At 39.7% G+C, this 25681-nt stretch overlaps 2 protein-coding genes and 1 pseudogene across 2 annotated transcripts; 2 read left to right on the top strand and 1 right to left on the bottom strand.

Moving 5' to 3' along the window:
- Positions 1-1316: 1316 nt before the first annotated feature.
- On the top strand, positions 1317-14267 carry LOC140928972 (arrestin domain-containing protein 3-like). Its single transcript, XM_073378784.1, has 6 exons — positions 1317-1635; positions 7838-8064; positions 9038-9245; positions 11097-11254; positions 11794-12019; positions 12792-14267. The coding sequence occupies exons 1-6, from the start codon at positions 1356-1358 to the stop codon at positions 12941-12943; spliced, it is 1251 nt and encodes a 416-aa protein (XP_073234885.1). The 5' UTR covers positions 1317-1355; the 3' UTR covers positions 12944-14267.
- A 1824-nt stretch (positions 14268-16091) lies between these two features.
- LOC140928971 (arrestin domain-containing protein 3-like) lies at positions 16092-24543 on the top strand. The gene is made up of 6 exons (XM_073378783.1): positions 16092-16412; positions 17984-18210; positions 18642-18849; positions 19478-19647; positions 22946-23117; positions 24316-24543. Exons 1-6 carry the CDS (start codon positions 16151-16153, stop codon positions 24429-24431), a joined length of 1155 nt encoding a protein of 384 aa, XP_073234884.1. The 5' UTR covers positions 16092-16150; the 3' UTR covers positions 24432-24543.
- Positions 19986-22803, bottom strand: LOC140928913 (uncharacterized; annotated as a pseudogene).
- Positions 24544-25681: the final 1138 nt, after the last annotated feature.

Raw genomic sequence — 25681 nt, 5'->3', positions numbered from 1 at the left:
TGTTCAATAGTTTGCGTGTTTCTGAGTCAATCTACCTCAGTTCAGAAAGTTTCCAGTCAATGATACAAAAATTATATCGCACAACTGGGATATTATTATTATTATAACAATTTTGATTTTTTTTTTAATAATTCCATCTCCAACAGCCTGAATTGTAAATTGCCTATACATAGCGAGATTTACAATTGTGCATTGCAAAACACAAATAAAGTTCTCATTATTATTCCATTCCTCGTGGAGTAATTACAGGGCTAATTTAAGGGTTTGACTGGGTCCGATGCCTTCTAAAGATTTATCACTGACCGATATCGGTCATATCCAGAAACACCAAGAACCAAAGGGCCACGAAGGTACAAAAATTTTGCGCCGACCATTCATAAAAGGTTGACCTAAAGAAAGCATCATCTATAATCATCCAATACTGAAGAACGCAACCTAAACACTGATTTCTGGCTTTTTGGACTTAAAGCTTTGCCCACAAGCCACGAATAATATGCACTTCTTTAGATACCAGAAGACATTATTAATTTCATACACTTTTAGTTTAGTTGGCTTGAGCACAGACAGCCTTAACGTCGTTTGAGTCAGGAGAAGTTCATTCTCTCTTGTTTAATTTGCGCATTACAGGAAAGTGTATCGGAATACAGAAAACGTCCTAAGTTCTGCCTTTTAAAAAGATTCGAAATAGAATTGACTTACATAGTGTTTGTGTTGTGTTTTTTACTGTCAGTTTACTTCTAGAGCCACTCCGAAGCCGTTTTGGCGAATTTTAGATTTTGATTGTAATTACAGCAAAAATCGAAACTACATGATCTATCCAAATTACGTATATCTTGGAACGTGAAGTAAAGGTATTCAAGGTATTTTTCTGAGATGTACGCGAATAAACTAATTGATTAAAGTCAAACTCTGTGAGATTTTTCAGCCTTTACAGGGAACATCGAGCAAGAAGCCTGGCTGGCGCATCTTTATCCTGATCTTCAATTTTTGAGTTGAAAAGTACAGAATGTCATGGATATTCCTGGGAAAAAAAATCAAATCAAACCCAAAAGAATTGAACTACTCTCTTGTCCTCCATAACCCTTATGCCGTCTTAGATCACGGTTTGCTTGGTTGGTCAAGCTGTGACTTGGCTCGGCCTGGGATTTTTATAAAAACGGTAGTTTCGGACGAATAAGGAAGAATTCGTCATGCAAAGTATTAAAACAGTCATTTCTCGCGCTCTGCACATATTACGAGCCTACCCTCTGAAACCCTCCCCTCCCTACTTTGGCTGGTGATCAGTTATCCAAAAATGCACACTCATCATGCATGTAATTACGGTTAAACATTGTTTGAATGTCAGTTGTTAAACCATGGGCAAAGATGATTACTTCGTCGTTGAATTTGACCGAGGGAAAAGAACGTTTTACCCAGGGGAGGCAATTAATGGAACCCTCCGTCTCAAAGTGAATAAGGAGTTAAAACTGCGAGGCGTACGGATTGAATTTCATGGTAAAGCTCACGTACACTGGAGTGAAACCAGTGAAACCTACGGAGACCACGGATCTGGAGTGAACACAGTGAACAGGAGAACAAGACACTATAATAACAGCCAAACTTACATCGATACCTTAGCAACATTGTTCGGTAAAGGTCAGTTTGGGTTTTATTCATTTTGTCCGACGTGCAGAATGCCAGAAAAGCAATGATAATATCAGGATAAGTGTTGCTTGTCGAGTAAGTTTATATTCACACGAATGATCAAAGTGTCTGAGCCTTGTTTTTGTAGGGCAGTAGGAAAAAGCGGAACATTTCACACGCCTCACGAAAAAGAAATAGTCGAAGTACTGTCTCAAAACATAGCAAGAACAGGAAGAATACACAATTCGACGGATGACATGTGCTATTTGAAGAATAATTATCTGCTAGAATTAACATCCCTTATATCCTGAACTTGCCGATAAACAGGAAAATGAAGACGAGAACTTAATATCGATCGAGGTGAATGAGTAACGAAGCAATTATTGGATTCGGCTTTGGTATGATGCGAAGAATATAAATGTTAACATCATACTCAACCTCATCAAATAATTGCTAATTATAAACACTCGAAACTCGTACAATTTTTCTTTTTTATCTCGTCATTTTTTGCAACGAAACAATTTTGAATATTCAATGAAACCTTTTTCATTTCGCATTCGTCATGTCATCTGTTAGCAGCATGTTATTCAGGTGGGAGGTTTATTGGTGCTCTGTTTTCTTGACTTTCTTTGTTCAATTTCTTCAAGAAATTCTTGCGTCAGTTTCATTTCCTATCTAAGCAAATTATTTTGTTCGATTTATTCTCCATTTATGCCTCTGATAGTCTGCTACACAGCCGTTTTTAGTGTCGTCACGCAACGCTCCTGCCCAGTATGCCTCTGATTACTTGTTATCTTTGTGTGTATATCTATGGAACAAACTTCTAAATGCATTAAGGATGGAAACAAGCATGTATCCTTTCGAAGCTAAACTAAAAAGTTAACTTTTTAAACTAGCTTATTATTTATAGATTTACGATTATTATTGACTTATCAATTAACGTTTTAAGATCATTTGAATTACTAAGTTACAATACATTTATTAATCGAATCTTATAATTGCCTTTTTAATTGTAGATATAGAGAGATTTATACCAAATTTTTAGTTTTTCTGAGGAGATTTTACGTAAAATTTTATATATATTTTTGTCAGTGCACATTAGATCATTTTCAAATGCTATTTTGCCCCTTATAATAATAAATTATTATTATTATTATTATTATTATTATTATTATTATTATTATTATTATTATTGTGGTAGGGAAAGTGCCTCAAATTCAATACTAAGTATCCCAATATCCATCAACTGAGGGGTACATTGATGACACCTTCTTGTCTGAGCGCAGCTACAGTGCTGAGTAATTTTTCAGTTACAGATAAACTAAGGTGTGCACTTTTGGTGCAATTCTCCTTGGTCTTTACTTTTAATTAGAATTCACTGATACATGTATCAGTTGATTCATATATCAGCTAATTCCAAGAAAAATCAAAAAAACAAATCAAAATATTCTCAGTTTCGATAACATTTTATTCTAAACCACAAGAAAAAGACTTGATTCAAGTGGTAATTTTTCGCTATTTCTCTTTCACTTTTGACATATAAAGTTCATTTTATAAGCGGAAAAGTAAGCCTTAGAAAATAAAACATTTGATCAATTCGCGCTCGCGAGTTCTACTCATTTTTTTGGTAACTATTGCGACGATACTTCAACAAAAACGACTTTATAAGAAGGACATCTGTGAGCAGGGAATACGTTAGCACCCCAGAATTTAATTGTTGGTGAATTTCTGTGATCGATCATCTTTCTGCTAGTGATAGGCTAGCCGTTGATTCTGTCGTTTGCAGAGGGAAACTTGCTTGTTTGTTGACTGAGTCTAATTCTCCCAAAGAGATTTGTGTCTGACAAATCGTTTCCAATCAAAGATTTGTTTATGATAAACTCGTGTCTGGAAAACTCTCCAAGTGACACAGTTATACGCCCCTTATAACTTCATCCGGGCTTAACGAGTGTCTTTTGGTCCATAACTTTCAAAACAGCTGGAACTCACTTAAAGAAAAAGAGTATCGAAGTATGACTGTACAATAAGTGTCACAAAATCAACCTAAGCGGTCCTTTCGGTCATTTTCTGGTTTACGACATCCTAACCATGTCATTCTTGCAGGCGTGAACAATAGAAACGTCATCATTACTGTAAAGGGCAGGACATAAGAACAATTGCGTTCTTTAATTTTGTTATGTTTCGTGTTTCGATCCTAGTTACTGGCGTAGTTACCATGTTGACCTTATTTTCTATTGGTTTTTGTAAAGAGGTATTTTGGCGTCCCCACGCGGATATCAAAGCGCGCGTCAGCGTCTTTTTGCGTTAGCGTCTTTTGAGAGTCAAGTGGGATTCGCGTGGTTGCATCGTTTTTGGTTTGCTCTTAACCTTTGGCACAAGCGGGACCGATACCATGTGGCACGAAATTTTTGCGGGTTCTAATTTTTGCGATTTTTTCAGCGATCCGCAAAAAAAACAATAACCGCAAACATTTTTCAGCAAAAATTTACTCTGTTATTTACAGCCCCCGAAATGATCCCGACCCCGAAATTGATTCTCAACTCTGAATTATTTCCGGGTCGGTGTCATTTCGGGGTCCAGTTGGGGATCATTCCCGGGTCGGAGTCATTTCGGGGGCTGTACAGATCATTTACAACTTGTCTCTTTCGTTCAGAAACAAAACCCACGCCGTATCGTAGTGTTGTTTGAAAATATATATTTCTATTGCACGTACTCAATGAAAACGAAAATATTATCAATGCTGGAAAGTGGGTACTTTTTGAAAATCGCAAAAAAATTAATTCCCTGCAAGAAAAACCACTCTGTCCTAATCGCACAACTTTGTTCCCGCAAAACACAAAAAATCACCAATCAGCAAAAATAAACTCCCGCAAAAATTTCGCGCCACACGGTAGGTAAGTGGGTTCTTTTGCTATATCATTTACTTTCGTTCTTTAGTAGTGGACAGAAGCAGACGAATGTTATTGTACAATTTAGATTTAAGTTTAATTGATTTATCATTGCATCGTTGTTATTTCGCCCCTTCAAAGTATCATTGGAGATATAGCGGTGGAGACCGGTGGAGGCCATTTTCTTGGGAATGACAGTGTGCGGATCTGACTGAAAAATTGGACTGTTTGTCGGAATTACATCCGACGCAAGTACGGCGCCGGTACTCGACAGCTAGATAAAGCTGTCGTGGACAAGCGATTTATTGACTCTTTAAAATTAAAAGATTCTTTATTTATTGCAAATTTTACAGTATGTATTGTTGAGGATCTTAAGGTTCTTTCAGGGACAAGGCTTGGCCAAGACGTGTTTCCAGGTCTACGGAGCAAATAATACGAAAATAGCTTTGAGTTTCCAACATCTTCCACTTCAATCGCTCTACAAACCTCATAGTTGGACTTAATTGTTTCGGACAAATAATTTTTTTGCGACGTTTCAGGGGCATCCAAGGACAGTTATAAATGCATTGAAAACTTTTGAAGAGTACCGTATTTATTCGAATAAGCGCCCAACCTCTAATTAGCGCCCACCTCGAATAAGCGCCCATCCTAAAGGCAGAAAAAGTTAATAAGCGCCCAGCCTAGAATAAGAGCCTACCCCACCCCACCTCCCTCCCGATCCCACTCAAACTCAATAAAGCGCCCACCCCCACCCCACCCACTTCCCCCCTTCCATCCCCCCAAAATTGAATAAGTTTTAATAAGAGACTTCCCCGAAGACGGAGTTTTCTTCAGAGTATTTTACAGAAACCTTGCTTTGTTACATCTTCGCGTTTTGTTATTACCATTTATTGTTTTGTTGCAAAATAAACGTACTACACTTGCTGAGAATGCTGAAAATTTATATTAAGCGCCCAGCCCCGAATTAGCGCGCCAGGGCCGTTAATCGAATAAATACAGTACTTTCAGATCTCTAGAAATCATATTCTAAGTGGCGCTAAACAATTTTTATCTTTTCGGTCATCCTTGGGCAAATTGAGTCGTTTCGAAATTACAAGGGCTTCAGTATTATTTTCCCAAAAATTTTAGCTGCAATCTAAAGTTTTACGAAAGTGAGAATTTTTCTGATCCCTCTCTGCATCGCATTTTCGATTCCGAAACTTTTAGGTTTCCTTTCTCCAGGGAAAATAGCTAAACCAGGGGAGTGAAATAAGAAAAATTAAACTTCAGAAAATCGTATTAGATAAGTTTCGAAAACTGTACATGAATGGAGCGGTCCTCTAGAAATTTTTATCCTTCCTCAAGCTATAGAAACTTCTAGGCAATTTTTGTTTCTCCGAACATACATTTTACAAAAAACAGTCGTTGAGTGCCCCCGTTGGCTCTCCCCCTATCTTTCCGTTAACGCCATTTTTAAATACCGTATTTATTCGATTAAACGCCGTCCTCGAATAAACTCCCCCTCGATCAAACGCCGCAGATGGAAGCAAAATTACGAGTAAACGTCGCCCTCGAATAAACGTCGCACCTAATCAGAGGAATGCGGCGTTAACTAGAGGATAATAAAAAAAAAACCTCGGTACAACTTCTTGGTAATTTACACCATCCAGACATTTACGATTCCATCCCAGCAAAATAAGGGAGACATTGGAACCGTTAAGTTACATAATATTTACAAACGATCTACAATAACTGTTGTCAGTGATTTTAAAAAAGTTGATTTCGAAATAAACGCCACATTGGAAACGCCAAAACTTTAATAAACGCCGCGGCGTTCAATCGAATAAATACGGTATGCGGATTGTTAACTAGCAAAAATTGTCAATTAGAACGGTTTAATAATCATTTTTGCACCTGACAGCACCATTAGCTTAATAGCCAGGGGCATCCAACGACAGATTCCTCCTAAATGCATAGAGACATTTTTTAGGCTACCCCAAGTAATTTCATACCTCTAGGAGCTATATAGAATTTGCATCCGTTCGGTCATCCCAAAGCAATTTCTCTCCATCACACTTTTTAATCGGAAATATTTAGGTTTTTTTTCTACGAAAACTAGCTTAACCTGGAGAGTGACTTGCGAAGAACTAAATTTCAGAAAATCGAAGGGAAATCATTAGATAAGTTTTGAAAGTGAACGTGAAAGGGGCGATCACCTAGAGATTTTTAGCCATCCTCAAGCTATAAAAAAGTCTAGGCAATTATTGCTTCTCCGAACAGATATTCTACAGAGAAGAGTCGTTGGGTGCCCCTGACGTTTTGACGAGTTTTTCCGGCGAGAGTTTTTTGGCTGAAGTTACGTTTAAAACTTTTCAATTGAATACGAGGAGAAATTCTGCAGCAATTGCTGGGAGTTTAAACCTTCTTGGATCATTAAGCTACGTTAATATATTTTTCTGCAATCGTTTGGAGCACGTTTCAAAGAGAACAAAAAAGTTAACAAATCTTATTCACGTTACTTACGGCTATGTTGACAAGCTGTCAATTTATAAACGAACGGAACCTTAAAATATCAAAGGGCGTTTTCCAGATGTCAATTTAATAAAACCTTTACAAGTGTAATTTACTAGTGTAGCTATTGGTTTCGGGCCCTAAAACAATGGCTACTCTTGTCAATTACACCTGCAAATGTTTAATTAAATTGACCCCAGAATCGCGGAAGTTTCGGGCAAGTGTTTCCGTCTTCTCCCCTCCCCCTCCCCCGATTTTCTCCAAATCGAAGCGGCCTTTTCAAAAAACTGGCCGCCGGTTGCTCGATATTTGTAGACATTCACTCTTGAGTCCCGACTCCCGAATGGGGGATTGAGCATACCGGCGTGTTAAAATCTCCAGTCAGAGCTGTTTTAAAAAACACCGTCTGTTGACCTGAAATGTGTAAACGTCGGCTAGAAATGATGGTCTTCCATGGGTCTCTAGAGTTGTATGAGATACTTAACTGACTTGTACCTGTTCAATTTAAGGCTGCACCAGGATGACCCACCCATTTGTCTACCTCTCTTCCCATCTACTTATAGTACTTTCCTTATACCTTATACCTCACAAACCTAGCTATTTACCTTCCTAACCCTACCTAATTACCTACATACCTACCTTCCTACCTTTCAGTGAGACGTACCTACAGGCCACTTACCTATATCCTGCCAACCCACCAGCCTGTCTACCTTCCTACCTACCTACTTACCTAGCTTCCAAGCTACCTGTGCTCTTCTTCATATCTACCTGAATACTTACCATACCTACCTACCCAACAGTACCAAGTGTACCTATCTACCTACTTTGATTGGCAGCTCCAGGTCAGCGTGGTGAAGACCCAGTTGTCCAGCCTGGTGATTACTCCTATCCATTTCAGTTTCTAATCCCAAACATCAATATGCCGACCTCAGTAGAAGCAAGGTATGGCTATGTTCGCTACTGGTTAAAAGGAATTGTTGACCGCCCATGGAGATTTGATATCACGACCAAAGCAGCTTTCACTATGTTGGAATATGTGGACATCAATACACCTCTGCTTCTGGTAATTGTTTAAATTTTCAATAACATAATGATCTTTCCATAGCGAATCAATGTATCGGGTCTGTGCTTACTCTTGCAAAGCTTTTTTCCCATGAGAAAATACAGAGAGAGGAAATCTGAAAATATTACTAAGTTATTGTTATAACCTTTTTCATGGGACCTAGGAAAACTTCAGGAGACAAATTTTGGTAGACTCAATTTTAATTTGTGATTCGGAATAAAAAATGGTTTTGACAGGAACAACATTTTCCAAGTATCGTTACGATGGCAGCATGGTTTTACTCAGTATACATGACTGAGGCTATAGTTGTATCCTATTATTTAAAGTGCCATAATGAAGGAGTAATTTTGGAAGAAAACTGGCAGAGTATTTGCATCGTGAGAGTGCAAAAACTGGCAAAGGAAAGTCCATTCTCGTCCCCAGAGCCTCCTGGGGGCCTTAGCACCAGGAACAGGAGGCTCTGGGGAAAGAGGATTTAAAGTCCTAGAATTTAGGACTTCAGATCTTTTCTTATTTTCTACAACGTTTCTAATGGCGTTCACTTGCTTTTAATATTTATTGAATATTTAATAATATTTATTGATTTGTACTGCGCAAATATCAATCCAGGGAAAGAAATTTTCATCTGCTCTTGCCGAAGTATCAATAATAAGACTGTAAATTTAGGTGATTCAAAGCTTTTGAAAGAGAATCCTCCAACTTCCTTTTGAATCGGAAATGACCGGAAGTCCTAAAATCTAGGACTTCAAATCTTGTGTCCCTAGAGCCCCCTGGTCCTCGTGCTCAGGCTCCCAGGAGGCTCTGGGGACGAGAATGAGGAAAGTCCCTTAGGGCCCCTATTAATAGCAGTTGGCTAAGCCTCTGAAAGGGCTACCCTAAAGTAAATGATAAGAAAAGGGCTCTCTCCAAATGCCCAGAAATTAGTGACAGTAAAATCTAATACCAGTACATATTTCAACTCTTACTTCATCAGCAACCTTGTCAGGTCCAAGAGGAACGTGATGTGGGATACCTGTGCTGTATATCTGGTCCACTCAGTACTACTGTCTATACTGACAGAGGAGGTTACTGTCCTGGAGAATCTATTGGTGTATCGGCAGTCTTTAGCAATAATTCAAAAAATGAGGTTACTGGGCTGGAGATACAACTTTTTCAACTCACTGTTTTCATTGCTTCTGGTGGTGGGTTTTAAAGAACCAGTTTCACACTTAAGAACGAGGAATTATTCAGTAGCTAATTAAGGTTGATTCCAAATTTAAATGCCATCTCTGTTTTGACTGGCAGTGGGAAGCACTCAATCTGCAAATACTTCTAACTGTTACTATATCATTGTTACGGTGTGAAATATATATTGATCAAGCCTCCAAGACTAGGAAAGAGGTTTAATTAATGCTTCACCTCTTGTTGGCGATGAAAAAAAATCCTAATATAGGCTCCCTACCCGCTGTTAATAGTTGACAACTTGCTGCCTTTTGTTGCATGTACCACCATTAGCAAGCAGACAATGATACCAAATTTTGGTATACCTTCTTTAGCTTTCTTTTCCTAGGAAAAATTTTCAAAATCTGAAAAATAAAAACGTATAATTACTGTTACTAGTGGTTCCCTTTAGAAGGTGAAGTGCTGCGAGCAAAGGGTTTAGTTATCATATTTCTTAATTCTTGGAGAAAATATTGGGAGATTTTGAGTACTAATGTCTAAATTTTATTATAGTGTAGAGGAAGGATAATTTCACTACTGTCAATACTCTGAAAAGAATCGCTCGAGCTTTCTTGCAAAGCTTCAGCATAATTCTGCAGATTACGTTTGGAGAGTTCGCCTTGTTTTTGACTCAGTTGGGTTGCTTGGCTCATTGCCCACAAGGCACATTCCATCAGTTATTTGTTTCTGTGACCACAAAGGGTCGTTTGGCACATTGGCCACCGAGCAAATCAACCTTATTCCCAGGTTCTCTCTCCTACCCGTCTCGCTCCGCAGGTACGGATAGGGGAGAACCCTGGGAACGAGGTTGCCAGCAGATTCGCTCAGTTCAGTTTGTTTGTCATAGATCAGAGAAAATCGGCTCTACTCGTGATTCGGTCTGTAGGTCACTTTCTATCTCTCCTTTCGCATTAACAACGTTTTTAAATCAATGATACTTTGAAAGAAAAAAACCGAACAACTCCTTAAGTTTCACGGGAGCGCAAAGCAGTACAAATTATACTTCCCAAACACAGAAGGTTTTCAACACGAACTGTCAAGTCGCTCTAGTGGGTTGTGAAATGCGCAAAAGGACGCTGGAGAGAAAGCACGTGCTTGAGCCAACGTTGCAAAGGTCAGCTGTGTTGCTGATCCACACGAAAGCAAGGCAAAGTGAGCTACTACAAGCGTCGAGGATCACACTGGCATCTGAGTGAAATAGGTCTGCTGCGAGCGTAGCGAGCAGCAGATATAAAAATTTAGTACTAAACTGAATTAATTTAACAAATTTTACAGTTACTGCTGTGAAACTCAAAAAACTATTAGAAATTGAGTCTCCTTGTACCATTTGGTCTGTTACTGAAAATGACCGGAGAAGGCTAACCTCAGGAATAGGGCCTATGTGGTAGCTTTAGCTCTCTTAGGGACCGGTCATTATTATCGCCTGGGGGGAGGGGGAGCGGAGGATTTGGAACTAAACAAGGTGAAATTTAGCCAATCCCCCCTTTGAATGTTACTTCACTGAAGAGATCCGCCCTAATGACTTTTGATGACTTTCGCCATACTCCTCGCCCCATGTCTTCATTTTCCAAGTACATTTTAGTGGTCCCCCCTCTCATGAATCCTTCCAAAGTTTTCAGCGATCTCCCCTTTTGAGTTCTCAGTTACGACTGATCCCCCCTTTTGTTCTCCCAAAAATCAAGTGATCCCCCCCCCCCCTTAAATCCTTCCCCCGCCCCGCCAGGCGATTAATAATGACCGGTCCCTTTTCATGTATGATCCCTTCTTGACTCTCATCTTCATTATGATCTTTATCTTCGTCATCATCATCATTATGTTCATTTTATTTCTAGGAAAACAAAAACAACGAGAAGAAATGGTTGCCGAGACCACGTCTCAAGAAGGAGTGAAGCCTGGGGAAGAGACTCGCATAATAGTACCACTTCCAGTCCCCTCTCTGCCCCCAACCACGATGGGTTGCAGTTGCATAAAAGTGTCGTATTTTCTAAGGGTAATTTACTCATTTTCTGTCCGGCATTTAGTTGATTTGTTTAAAATGCCTGATGTGTTTTGACGAATGTCATTTGCTACCAGTGCCATAATGATAGTACTCTTGAATCTGAGGTGACTGATGAAGTTTTTTAAGTACAGGTTAGAACCTCACTTGCCCAAGCTATAATTTTCCTTGCAAGCTGAGGCCTCTCATCGCGAAAAAATGAGAGAAAGGAGGGAGTTCTCTTTCCTTCATCTACTCGTTTTTCTTTCACCCTGAGAGACCTTAGCTAGCAAGGAACAAATGATTTTCACTGCCGAGGTTTGTTTCACTTACCTCTTAAAAACCTTCATTTTCATTGGCAAACGAACCCTGAAAATGCTCAAATAAGATGACTTGGAATGACCAATAAACAATTATTCCTCCCACTGTCTTTCTCACACATCTACTGAGAAGGGTGCTGGGTTGGTATAACTTAGAAACTCGTTTAAATGTGATATAATTGTAGATCAATTCGGTCCTGTGGCTTATTTAGTTTTCTTGCCATCTTACATTAGCTGAAAGTTAAAGTGGATGCAACCTTCATCTCAGCATTACACATTAAAAAAATTCCCATCACCATTGGCTCAGTTCCGTATCGGCCTCCTCCTCCAGCCCAGTTCCCGCCTCCAGGTGCTGCTTTGACTCCTAGTGCTCCACCACTGGCAGAATTTGAACAAGCGTCAGCTTATCCACCAGCCTCTACACAGTATGGTGGCCATGCACAGACGTACCCAAATATTGGTTAGGAAAATTCCGTATCTTGTCTACCGTAGAATTCCGAAAGTAATGCCTCCCCGCCCCCCTCCTTGAACATAACAGCTACCCGAAAGTAACGTTACTTTATTCTTCACCTATTGAGCCAGGTAGTAACGCCCCCCCCCCCACCCCCCTCCATTCCCCCCGAAAGAAGCGGCCCTCCGAAAATAACCAGTCAACTACAGTAAAACGCAGCATTATATTTGATGCCCCTACCCCCTAACGCAGACTTCTTTCCCGCTGTCGCTGCAGAAACAAGGGACAGCCTGAGTGATCCTGCGTTCACTGGTGAATTTGCTGTTTTGTTAAAAAAAATTCCAACACTTAATGATACAAATTCGATCTGGAAAACTGACACGCCTAGCTATTGTGTGGGTAGACAAATGAGCCTACAATTAAGGAGAAAAAAAAAATGCACAGCAAGTGGTCAACGATAAGCAGTTTAGGGAAACTAAGTAGACCGCCCTGGTAGACTGTTTGTGGATTCGTAGTCGATCTCGAATGGTAAAGTTTAATTATATCTTGCATAATGTATTAAGAAATATAGAAAAGCTGGTTCTGAGTATACTGAAACATTTGCAATTACGAATAAGAATACTTGTTTTAATGATTTTTTTTTTCCGTATATCGTTTCGAAATAATTTTTTATGGTCGTCAAATCAGCATACCAAATGCAAAGGGAAAAAAAAAAGGCTCCAGAACTCTGTGACTACGAGTTGACTTGGCTAAATGCAACATTTCTTGATTTTGATTTCAGCTCCTCCTTCGTACGCAGAGTGTGTTAGCGGTGGAGCGTCTATCGTTGATGAAGGCGATAAAGAGACGCTGGGTGATACCAGCTTTACACCAATGTACCCGTTTGTTAATAACTACCAATTTCCCTCCGCACCGCCTCCTTCATTTCTCTAAGAGGAAAGTACAACCAGCTTCGAGTTAGCAGCCGCAAGCCATGTTATTTATTAATAAGGTCAACAGTAGGTTATCGCAGGAGTGGGCACCTTTATAATTAGCTAAAATATATATAGCATGCAGATTTAATTTGAACATGCACCCACACTGCAAAAAGAACTGTCAGTGTAGAATGATGTACTTGAATGTATAAAACTGGACTATTTAAAATACTGTAAAGTGCCAACAGTTTTCGCAAAATACCAGTGCATGAATGGAACTGATTTAGTCCATCATTTTGTGGGAAAAAAGTAGGTTAACGTAGAACCAACTGCAACAGAAGATATGCCAACTGTTTTAGACCTTAATTGATAACGTAACAAAAGTCCGAAAACGTCCCAGCGTGGGAATTTGCTTAAAAACGGGTTTAACTGAGAGGATCTGAGACCCCTGCTTATTACAGTATGGAAACGAGGCTTGTCAAAAGACTTCACTTTAATTTATTTATGCCTTAATGGGTTGTATACCCGAGAAATATTAAATAATGGTGCTCATTGAACGATCAAGAATGAACGATCATAATGGCGCGTCGCGTGTAGATTTAAAATGCAACGGCGTGTTGCTGTTTTCGCGGAAATGTTTTCTCTACATTGTGTGTTGGTTTAAATAACAAATTTTAGATAACAGAAGAAATTATAAATCACGTTTACTTACCGTTTGTGTGGGAAAGATGAATGAAGAGAAAAACACAATGGTCTGTTTAGTTCAGCGGCGCTTTCTGGTAAGCTTGAGAAACTCAAGTAATCCAGAATTTTTCACTGTGGTTGGGTTTTGTCTTCCATTTCCGCGTGGTTGTATTTGTAAACTCTCTCCAAAAAATGGCACAACACACACACACACACATCTAAACACGGCACAAGGATCTTTTTTCCCATTACAATCTTATTCTAAGAAAACTTTAACAAAAAATGTCCCGGAAAGCGCCCGAAAATACAAACGAAATGTGCTCATGCCCCTGGACATCCTATAATACTCCTTAAATCGAATTAATTCAATATGGCCGCCGTATCGGTAAAAAGGTCTATTGGGTACAACACTGAGTTGGCCGAATAGCTCTATGACTTGTTTGTTTTCCTCTCCTATCTCTGACTCTAAAGTGAACAGCGAAGATCATCCATTCTCACGTACAGATGTCACTGTGGCCGAGTTTTTATTAGAAAATTTTAAAAGCTAATGATTTCGTGAGACGAAATTTCAAAAGCCAAGTGATATTTTAGGGTCATAATAGAAATTATTTCATTATCAGAACATGTTTCAGAGGTTGCTATGATATTAAAAGACAGTATTGCCAAAGGACGTTAGACCTCAGTAATAATATTAATTAATAAGCTCGAGAAAACAGACAAGCGTGGGTGACACCCCGCCTTAGAAAAGAGTCTTTTTTCTCTTTCCGATGGATTTGCGAATTCGTGTTGTCGACTGAAACAGGATATATTTTCGAAAGCAATTATTATGCGGTTTCAGCCTGCCCGTCTGGGCGGGGCCTAACGGAGTCATTCTGTTCATGGAATGAAGCATTGTACATGCATGTAGCTAATAGGCCACTTCCGAGTTCCAAAAAACCTCACTTTCAAAATGAGGCAAGGTTCACAACCTTTCTTGTGAAAATGAGTTTTATTTGCATGAGAATGAAAAATGATTTCCGTATCAAAGGCTGAGCACCTATCCTCGTTTTGAAACAGAGGCCCGGGGGGACTCGGAAATGGCCTAATAATGTGAAGAAATGAAATAATAGATATGAAACCTTTACTTCCATAAAAGAGGTGCTAAGACTAGAAATTCAAAGAATCCCTCGCTGTTTTTCTCAGCTTTCCGAGTAAATACATATATATGCATCACTGTCGTTGCTTTGTTGTTGCTGTTGTTATTGTTGTTGTTGTTGTAATTAAATAATGTCAATGTGCAGTCAATAATTATCTTAAGTTCCTGAATGGATATGTTACCTGATGTGACAGCCGGGTGAGCTGGCAAGATGGTTACCTTATGCATCAGTCAATTCCACCAGCGCCCAGCGCCCCCCCGGGCTGACCCCCGGGCATTAGCATTTTTTTTGCCTTGGATGGCAAGTTCCCGGGGGTGGGGACTCTTGAGCTGTCAAACCCCCCGGGGTGGGGACGAAAAAAGAGGGCAAATACCCCGTCCTCCGTTAACACTACAACATTTTTCATTGCTCGCACAGTCAAATAGTGCCATTTTAAGCATTTTAATATGCGATTTTTTGTTTCAAATGACGTCTTCCTTTGTAATAGCGCGAGGATTCTAAAGACTTCACGCCGCGACGACATGCACCAGTTTACGGTTTTAGTATTGATATGAATTTATTGACATCAAAATTAATAGACGGCAGCAAAGTTATATGTTATGAATAGTTTTATAAATATGAAAGGATGTTCTTTAAATAATATCAATAGAAATTTGATCCAATAACCAAAAAACGTTGAGTCACATCGATAGCTCCAATTTCGCTACGTAATTCTGGCTTGATAAGCAATGAAGAAATGCATACATAAATGTAAAATCGAGAAGATGCCTTTACAACCCTCTACAATTTATTCCTGTCCTTGACAGATGAGCCAATCTGCTTTTTTTCCAGTAAAACCTTCTGTGTAGTTATTTTCTGATAGAAAACCGCGTGCGTGTCAAACGCTCGGGAATGGCCCGGGGGTTGGCAAATGCCCGGCCCCCGGGCAGTGCAAAATTTGCAAATGCCCCACCCCCGGGACTGACAAGGCGGGAAAAGGCCCCGCAGTTGCCCGGGGGGGAGCTGGGCGCAGGTGGAATTGACTGATGCATTAGTTTTGTATTTTTTTCGCCTGCCAGTTTTTTTATGTTGTTTTATTTCACAGTCGACTCGATCAGCCAAAACTATTTTCGGGTTGGGCTCGTAATAAAAACATTTATTTTATATTTGTTGTTAAATATGACGATATATAATCAAATCCGGTCACGAGATCCTTCATGGTTGCTTGACTCCCCAATCCTCTGCGTCTTTTAAAAGATTTAAATATGCAAATTATATCATGCGGGAGTAGTTTCTCTGCTCGCAAGCTGTGAAAGTGTTTATGTTTGTGCTACATTTCGATGCGGGTTTGAAAAATTACTGAGTACCAGACAACTGAAGAGGCGTCGTCCCTGTAGAATGCAGACAATGTAACTTGCACTGGAGGTATGGAAACAATTGAATTGTTTGCAGTTGAAATTTACGGCAACGGACGCTATTATCCAGGCGAAGTTATTTACGGCGATGTTTTTCTTAAAACAAACGATGAATTAACTTTGCGTGAAATTCGTGTTGAATTTTACGGAGAAGCTAAGGTCTACTGGACAGAGACAGCGAGACCGAGCAGATGGTCAAAGCGGCCGGGCCTGAAGCGGGACTATACAAACTATGAACAGTACTTAAACATTGCAGCAACAGCTTTTGGCAAAGGTAAGGGTTGTATATTTATCGTGCTAAGAATTTAGACTATATTGAAGGTATGAAACATATACATTTGTCTTTTTTAGAACTCGGAAAAAAACCTTAGTTTCGAAAAATCCACATTAAAGCTCAAACGTCGAATGCAAACACTCAGCAATGATCAGAACCAACAACAACAACATCTTTTATTTAAACACGGTGGGTTTTAAAGCTAATATAGCTTATGGGGCCGACATAAAATTACTTCATTTTTCTTCTGCTCTCATTGTGAATTAGTGTTGTTTACACATTTGCATTCATAAAATTCAGTAGCAATAAGTTTGAGAGTCCTTTGGTCATAGTGGCTCCTGCTCAAGACCTTACACCACGCGCGAACGCAGAAGATTTTCCGGTCGTCGCTTCAAGACCTCCTCCAAGTTAAATCCCACTACTTCGGCTGCTAAGAGCAATAAATTGGAAGGCCTTCAGTGTAATGTGTATAGTAATATTGGAAAACAAGCTTCGATTTTCCTCCATCGCTGATTAGTGGTAGCAACATAACTTCGCCCTAAAGGGGATTTTCGACGTTTTTCTGACTTCAAAACGGGAAAATGTGGCTTTTTCTCCCCCACCCCCTCCATGCAATGTTGTGCCGCTGTTCGCGAGCTACCTCAAGAAAACAGCAAACACCCCAACTTCGAATGGAGGGGACAGGGGAGGGGTGTGGAGTTTTTTCGTTCTTTGAATTCCTCCCTATTGAGTACAATGTCTCAACAAATTTTTCGCTGATTGTGAGGTCTGATTCTCATTGGCATTTTGAGTGGTCGCTTACAAGAGGTTCGACTGACGGGATTGCAGCCTCTCATCCCTCCCTCAATATAATCAATAGCTAAAAGAGCCTTAAGCAGCGATCGAGACTATCGTACCAGTCATATGGACTTCAAGTTTTTATGATAACCTCGAATAATGACAAAAATTTGTCTTGCTCATTTATTCTTTTGCTAGAATAAAGATGATGTGAACTGCGGAAATGCAAATTTAAATGAAGATATCATCGTCGCAGTGGTAACTGCAATTTAAGCAATTGCAAATTAACCTGAAAAAATGTCGCGACTTGAACGGGACGCGAACACATGGCCTCTGCGTTAGCGCTGCATTGCTCTACCAACTGAGCTAGGAAGACCCACAAATTGGGAGCTGGCCAATTTGTTGAGTTCATCTTAAGCCGTGAAAAGGAATGAAACATAGAAGATGATGTAAACTGCGGAAATACAAATGTAAATGAAGATATGATCGTCGCAGTGGCAATTGCAATTTTAGCCATGGTAACTAGACCCGAAAAAATTTCGGGACTTCAACGGCATTTGAACCCTTGGCATCTGCGTTACCCCTTTAGTGCTCTACCAACTGAGCTATGAAGACCCAACATTGGGACTTGCTGCAGGGGTCAATTTAATAAAACTTTTACAAGTGTAATTTACTGTTGGTGTAGTTATTGTTTTCAGACTCTAAAACTCTTGTAAACTACACCTTAACGGGTAAAAGGAACAAAACATGAAATAAGTTGATGTGAATTGCTAAAATTTTAAAATTCTTTGCAGCCCCTGGACAGCCCGGCCCTAATCCCGTCCTCTCGGCTGGTGAACACTCATTCCCCTTTGAATTTCGAATTCCGGAGGAGAATCTGCCTTCCACTTATGAGGGGAAACATGGTCATGTGAAATACTGGCTAAAAGCCATCCTTGATCGGCCTTGGAAGGAGGACAAGACAGTCGTAGAGGCTTTCACTGTGATAGAGAAAGTTGACGTAAATCAGTCGGAATTCCGGGTAAGGCTATAACTTTCCGTTAGTTCCTTGGAAATCAAAGCCCAGAGCAACTCTCTCGCATTATGATCCATGATCTATGGCGCAGTGGTAGAGCGCTCGCCTTCCGCCAATGTAGCCCGGGTTCAAATCCCGGCATCGACACCATATGTGGGTTGAGTTTGTCGTTGGTTCTCTCCCTTACTCCAAGAGGTTTTTCTCCGGCTACTCCGGTTTTCCCCTCTCCTCAAAAACCAACATTTCCAAATTCCAGTTCGACCAGGAATCAGGTAGACGAAGAACCACTATGTGGATGTACTACCTGCAAATCGTTATTTATTTATTATTTATTTATTTATTTCTGCCAAGGCAACCCTTCAGTAATATAATTCGGATAGCGGATCTCATTCAGATGAAGGGATAACACCTAAGTTTTGCTTCTTGCATTTGTTTAGCGTCCTTCGCAGGTCCAGGAAGATAAAAACATGGGGTGCCCGTGCTGTAGGTCTGGCCCGTTGAATGTGACTGTTCGGACAGACAGAATTGGTTACTGTGTAGGAGAACTAATGACAATTACAGTGTACGCCAACAACCAAACTCCTTACAGGATTCTTGGAGTGGAGGTGGAATTGATTCAGGACACTATTTATGTATCGCAAGGAGGTAAGCAAAAGCTCATGTTGACAACAGGTGCCAAAGATTATAGCCTCCAAGTAATCATGTTGATGTTTTTGAAGAAGTTAATGCTATAAAAGCCGTGGGTTTAGTTTTTCCCATGGTTATTTCCTGTCAGTGATACAAAATTATAGAAAATGTTGTGGAAAAAGAGACTGAACCCAAAAAAACATGATCCGTAAGCAAGAGGGAAATAATTATTATCTCTTGCCGTAAGTTCATTGTTCACACGGAGAAAGTTTGAAGATGCGTAAAAAACACGAATAGCTCGTGCATATATCTTCATGTTCGTTTAATTCTAAGTTTAATTCAAAGTCTAATCTTGTACGGAATGAGGAATTACTACCAGGAAATAATGCTTGTTTGATCAGGTATATGTATTGATATCCCGCCCTTTTTATCTAGAATTATAAAGCATTCCAGAAGCTCCAAAATCCCAGCAGTGATTTGCAGGAGCCTTATATGAGGTCTTTGCAGTCTAGTTATTTTTTTCAATCATCAGCACGCGCTTGTTTACAACAGATCAGACAATTCTTTCTGGTCTTCATTTCTTTCCTGAGGTCATTTTCAGCAGACTTTTTATAACTTTTGATTATATATTTTGTTAAAAATTCAGGAAAAAAGATGTTAACAACGGATATTCTTGCAACTGTCACAAAAGCTGGAAAAGCTTCAAATCCGGAAGGAGCGGCAAATGACTTTTTTGAAATGGTACCTGTGCTTATCCCACTTACAACACCTTCTATGAAGAGTTGTAGATGTATAAAGATATCTTATCAAGTAAAGGTCAGTTTTATGAGTATTCTTCAATCAATTTCTGTTTTTATACTTCTCTGGAATCTTAACGCAAAGGGAAAACCATGGCTAGGATTCAGAGAAAGAGATCGGAAAACGGATGAGTGGGATTTCGATAAATCTTAACTTCCTGTCGAAATTGCTTGAAGAGTGTGCTTGCGACTTAACTCTTGGATGTAAATTAAGGCATGGGTCCTCTATTTAATAAGGTGGTATATATAGTACAATCGTCAAAAATCACTATTTTTTCCTATGTTATTTTGCAAAAGTTTACCAATGTATTTTTAGACTACAACACAAGATAAGTTTATTTTTGCATTTTTGGACCTGATCAGTTACCATGGCAACCAATAAGGGCAAAAAGATACCCCCAGAGTTGCCCGTACAAAAACACTTCTATCTCCAACACGTTACAAAGAAAAATGCTAAAACTTCTAGAATTTATTCTTTAAATGCTATTTCATACAATGAACTAAAGAAATAGTGTTCAGTCTCATAGATTCAAAATTATCGCAAGAAGCATATTGACATTCAAAATTCAGTGAAATAAGGATCCAACTTTGGCCTGTTAGGCAACAAGGATTGCACCAGAGTACATGATTGTAGTTCATTGCATGTAAAAATATATGGAGATTTTTCACTCCAAAAATGAAAAGAATTGAATAAAACCATGGAAAGTTATGGCTGCTAGCTGATGTTGCTAGTTCCGTAAAATTCAAAATTATGAGAAAAAATGGGTTAAAGTTTGTGAAATGCAATTCTTGAGACTGTCACAGAGTTCCTATAAATATAACTCAATTAGAACTGTCCAGAGGCATAGTTTACACCCTCTCTTTGCTTGTTTTTGTCATCTTTTCTTTTCTTCAGGCCTCTGATAACTTTTCTCCTCTTCTTAGTGCTTGCTTTATTTTTATACTCCGCACCGTCCACTTGTAGCTGATCTTGAAGTTTGCACCCCTCTTCAGTATATTTTCCAGGAGGAATGTTTAAGCCTTGGAACAGCTTGATAACAGTTACTGCTCCAATATTAAAATGGGAAACTGCATCATACAGTCCTAATTCTAATGTTTCTCTTCCAACGTAAACTTCTTTTGGGACCCTTTGCCAAATCATTCCATTTAAAGATTCATTTTGATTCTGTGTCTTGCCATGCAAGCACTTCTCAAGCAAGCTGTCCTCACTGAGTCGAATATACTCTGGTTTTAATTTTGCAATTACCTCTAAAGGTAAGCCTGGCCCATGCTTGTAAAGCTTTGTGCCATTGGCTTCATCCTGCTGATACCGGCACCAGCTTGCACTGCCTGTTGGGCAATGGTCATGAAGTGCGCGTGCTTCAGTAGACGTACAATGAATGCATCAGGCTAGCATGAATGGCTTTCTTCATGCCAGCAAGATCTCCAACATTTGATCTTATGGCTATGCCATAATAGTTCTGCAAGGTTTATCAATTTGACTGTCTGTCAGTTTGCCCTTGCCTCCCAGGCCTGGATTCTCGCGCTTCAATTTACGAAGTGCAGTTCACACTCTCTTCTGGACATGACCAATACATTCCTTCTTTTCCATTTCAATACCAGCATCTTCATAAACTCCTTTTACTCGACTGAAACTTTTACTGTCACCGTCCCCATAGAATTCAGTGTATCTAAGGTTGTGCAGTTTTACAGACCTTTGAAATATGCCCTCTGCTCCTTCCGGCTCCATAGCTGGTGCTAATCCCTGAAAATTAGCTTTACACTTAGTGTGCTCAGCTCTCCAAGTCTGATATTCAAGAGATGTTTTGTCTTAGTGTTCATGGCGCTCACATTGTTTGCAACCTTGACTGAGGGCTTCTACATTGAGCACCCTTCCTGTGCCCACCCTTCCGGTGGGGTGGGTGGGGGGGGGGGGAGCGGTAGTCTAACTTCTTAAGCTTTTAATATAGCACAAAATAACTTAAGACAGACTTCCTGGGTATAAGTTTAATAACTTTGAATGATGATTGGAGGGACTAATTGTCACGTGACCTATAAAGGCTATTTTTAGCACAAAAATCTATTTGGCAATATGGCACCACTTTTAATTACTTTCTGGAAGTTGCAGTTATCGTCATAGTTATGAGATTAGTGGGTACATCATTTCTGTGTCCGGGCCTTTTAAGTTAATATTTTAGACAGGAACGAAATTCGAAAATCGTTTGATGAGGGGTTTATTTACACTTTCAATAAATTATTCAACAAAGCCCGGGCACAGATGTTTACTTGTTCATGTAGGGACATGTTTGGTTGCAATTTCTTTGATTGACTGCTATTATAAAATGGTTCCATTTCTAATTTAAGTTTTTTTCGCGCAAAATGGCCGTTCAAGGTCACGTGACCTAATTCACATATTGTTTTATCCGGAATCGCACAAACTTTTGAGAGTCATTATTTTACTCAAGTTTTGTCCTATAGGCCTCCTTATTAATCCTCAAAATTTAGACCACTCCTCGACTTTTCTTAAGGAAATTGAAAAAACACCCATGCCTTAATTTCCTTGAGCTGTTCCAGGCCCTCAGAAAGTGGGGATGACGCTTTCATGTTCGCGCTTTCTCAATTTCGCCGACCCGACTATCTCTGAGCCTGGAGCAGACTAGGAGAGGCGATTCCAGAACGTACCTTTTTTTCTTTAGCCTTTCAAGTTTTTCCGAAATGTCAACACATCGTCCTTAAGGGAATGCGAGGGGGGGGGGGGGGTGGGGGGCACCTGGATGAATATCAGAAGATGAACGAACTGAAGTAGCACTCAATTTTCGTGCTCAATCACTGGCCCGTATTGAAGGTTCCAAATCGGCCTGGAAGTATCTGGCAATGCTATGATTTTCGATGACATCCAAAAGTCAGGCACCCCCTGTCTCCTAAAAAAATGCGAATTAAAAATTAACTAATCTCAAGCAATTTTCAATAAGTCTGTATTCTGTAAGTCATTGAATGACATCACACGTACGCCACGACTGACTAAAAAATGTTTATTTCCCCAACTCGGGGGTTTTAAATGAGGTATTAGGAACGGCATTTACATGCATATTAGCCTTACGGGTAATCACACAAGCCGCCAATGACAAATATAACAACGCCTCGTTCTAATGATCGGCTATGCCATGCTGAAGAGATTTTTAAAGTATTACCTCATATAATACATCATTTTTCCCACTCACTACATACAACAAGACGTCATGCAAGTCTAGCCAGAAACACTGACAAAGGTAACCAGTTTGGAAGTTATGCTCAAATAATCAAGTATTCACATGACAGTATCCCTTTCTTTTCTCTAGTTTACTCTTCTATTGCGTGGAACCGTAAATTTCCGCGTTCACATTCCAATCACGATTGGCTCCATACGTCAGTCATCAGTAAAGGGAAAGACCTCTCCGACCGTTACCTTCATGGGCCTGGCCTCCACATCCATGGAGGATACGGACGACATCTCACCATATCCAAATGAAGGTACGCATGCGCAGCTAGTTTGTTCAGGTTTAGCGCATGTATGTTGTCATTCGATTTTATCCTTGGATGAAATTTTGTTTTCTGTTGTTTTAAATTTATTATCCTACATAACTTTTACCCTAAGATAAAGGAAAATATCATAATTTAAAGCAAGTATACATTTGAACCACAACATGCTGGAGGGCAAAAGAGAGAGTTAGAAATGAGAGAAATTTACGAGTGCAAAGAGCGTCACCAAATTTGTATAGTTCTAGACGTCCAAAATCCGCGTCCTTCAATTCTCGCTGGATACGAATTAGTCCCAAGCTGGTTTCGACGCCAAGAAGGGTAGTTTTTCATTTACCAGCCAAATTTTCCTGCGAGATGTTTGCTTTCATTACATATTGCCTGTGCTTTCGAAGAATTAGTCTGCGCGCAGTCGAAACTAAACTGTGGTTAACTCCAGAGGTACCAACCAGAGTTTAGTTTCGTCTGCGTGCAGGTTATCCAAAAATTTGCAAGGAGTTCCAAGCATTACCCAAGAAGTTCCGAATACTTCCGAAGATTGCCAAAAGAAGGTAAAAGACGACTTAAAATTCTAAAAACTGTAAAAGATGAAAAAGACCAAAGAATAAAACACCAAAGCAGTAAAACCAAACTTAACAGTGTCCCGTCCCGTTGGGTTAATGAAAAATAGTCCAGATTTGTGAGGCATTTGTAAGGAGTTACCCAGATAGAACTTTGGATGAATGAGTGGTAGGGGGACCCATGCAATTTTATACAACCAGTGCATTGTATTATCAGCCTGTTAAACTGACTGATTCGACTTGTGCAAAAATCCTTAAGACTAATTGAGGTTATTCTGTAAAAATCATCACCAAGAAGAAAAAAGCTAGGTAGTTTGGCGTTTTAATTAATTTCCAGTTTTTTTTACATGTTTTGTTCTTCCGCTAAAGGGCCATAGCCGTGTTATGGGGCTGTCATGGATTCAAATGTTCGCGAACCCAATTCCTTTTTCCTCTCCGTCCCAAGTTCGTGTGACAAGCGTATCTTTCAACTTCAAGATTACTTTAACTCTACAGGATTTGTAAAACGGACAGTAGCTTAAATTTATGTTTTTTTTGTGATGGTATGGTTTGCCGTTCCCTATTTACATCCTATATTAATTACGTGGAGTAGATTTTCTCATTAAAAACAATCATTCCATTTCTTCTTGCAGCACCACCATCCTACGCAGAAAGCGTCAGTGGGCAGACGCGGCGATATGATACAGTCCATTTTGATAAAGGCATGGGAATGCCGCAATTAAGTGCTGCCGTTAAAAAGACGTCATAGCCTTAAGTGGCACTGGATCAGACAGGGGGATCTAGTCGAGGTCCCCCTTCCCTCCTCCACCCCCCCCCCCCCCCCATTAGCTTCCCCTTAAGGGCCCTTAGTTCCGCCCCTGATTATCAACGTCTGAAAAAAAACTCATAATATTTTTGTTAATAAAAATATAAAACAGAACAAGTTTACTGCCCAGGAGGAAATTAACGTTAAACTTTGTCCCACCTATAGTAATTACAGGCTCAGTTAAGGGTTTGGCTGGGTTTGATGCAGTTCCAGAAATTTATTATTCCAATAAAGTCGTATATAAAAAATAAACCAAAATTCAAAGACGTTGGGCCAGGGGAGACAAAAATTTTGCGCCAAAGATTCATAAAAGGAAACGTTTTTAGTAATCGGGAGAACATCTTGTAGCTTTTTGAGCCTTAATCATCCAAACCAAGAACGCCTCAAAGCATTGATTTCTGAACGCCACAAACTTACTTATGGGCTATTCACATTATACGGGATTGACTGTCATTGTGGAACGAGTTGATCTCATCTCCAATTGTTTCTCTTTTTCGTTTACATGCATCAAAACGAAATTTCGTTCCGTACAACTCAATCGGGAATGATTGCATTCCGGTTTTCAATCCGAATGAAATTCCAGCCTCGTTCGGGTACGAAATTTCATTCTGGTACATCACGTAAACTGAAAACAAGTTTCTCGGATTGAAGGAAGAAAACCATGTGAGACAGGAGCCGATTAAATGCCTTAGGCTGAGCCGGTCGATTTTATCATGTGAATGCAATACGAACTTACCCTGCTAGCAGATGGATCTTTCCTAGAAGCAATTCTGTTAACAGGGTCAGGGTTCACTCCGGAACGAAACTCATTCCGGAATGAAAGTCATTCCGGTATCATCTAAACAGCGCCTAATAGTAGGGACCAGAAGTTTATTACCTTCGTATATATATTGCTGGCTTTAGCTCCGAAAGCTTAGATTTCGTTTGAATCAAGTAAGGTCTATTCTCTCCTATCAATTTGCGTTTTACAAGAAAAAAAAAAGGGTATGTACAGTCGACTCCTGATTACTTGAACCTTCAAGGGAAATCGAAAAAAGGTTCGAGTTATCGGGAGTTCGAAGAAAATAGCAGAGAGTGAGGTAAAAAACAGTTTTTACTGCACAGTGAACGTTTTAATCACATGCAGTTGTAGAAATGTCAAGTGAAAATTAGAAGATACTTCTAGATTATAAATCAGAACGTAACGTAATAAT

The sequence above is a fragment of the Porites lutea genome, chromosome 2 (genome assembly GCF_958299795.1).
Source record: "Porites lutea chromosome 2, jaPorLute2.1, whole genome shotgun sequence".
In the NCBI taxonomy this organism is placed as follows: Eukaryota; Metazoa; Cnidaria; class Anthozoa; order Scleractinia; family Poritidae; genus Porites; species Porites lutea.
This window is presented reverse-complemented; position numbering and strand designations above follow the sequence as displayed.

Excerpts from the sequence above, each read along its gene's own strand:
- LOC140928971 (XM_073378783.1), top strand. The coding sequence starts at position 16,151 with ATGGAAACAATTGAATTGTTTGCAGTTGAAATTTACGGCAACGGACGC. Across the intron at positions 16,413-17,983 it reads AGCAACAGCTTTTGGCAAAG|CCCCTGGACAGCCCGGCCCT; the intron begins GTAAGGGTTGTA and ends AATTCTTTGCAG. Across the intron at positions 18,850-19,477 it reads TATTTATGTATCGCAAGGAG|GAAAAAAGATGTTAACAACG; the intron begins GTAAGCAAAAGC and ends TTAAAAATTCAG.
- LOC140928972 (XM_073378784.1), top strand. The coding sequence starts at position 1,356 with ATGGGCAAAGATGATTACTTCGTCGTTGAATTTGACCGAGGGAAAAGA. Across the intron at positions 1,636-7,837 it reads AGCAACATTGTTCGGTAAAG|CTCCAGGTCAGCGTGGTGAA; the intron begins GTCAGTTTGGGT and ends TTTGATTGGCAG. Across the intron at positions 9,246-11,096 it reads TGTTTTCATTGCTTCTGGTG|GAAAACAAAAACAACGAGAA; the intron begins GTGGGTTTTAAA and ends TTTTATTTCTAG.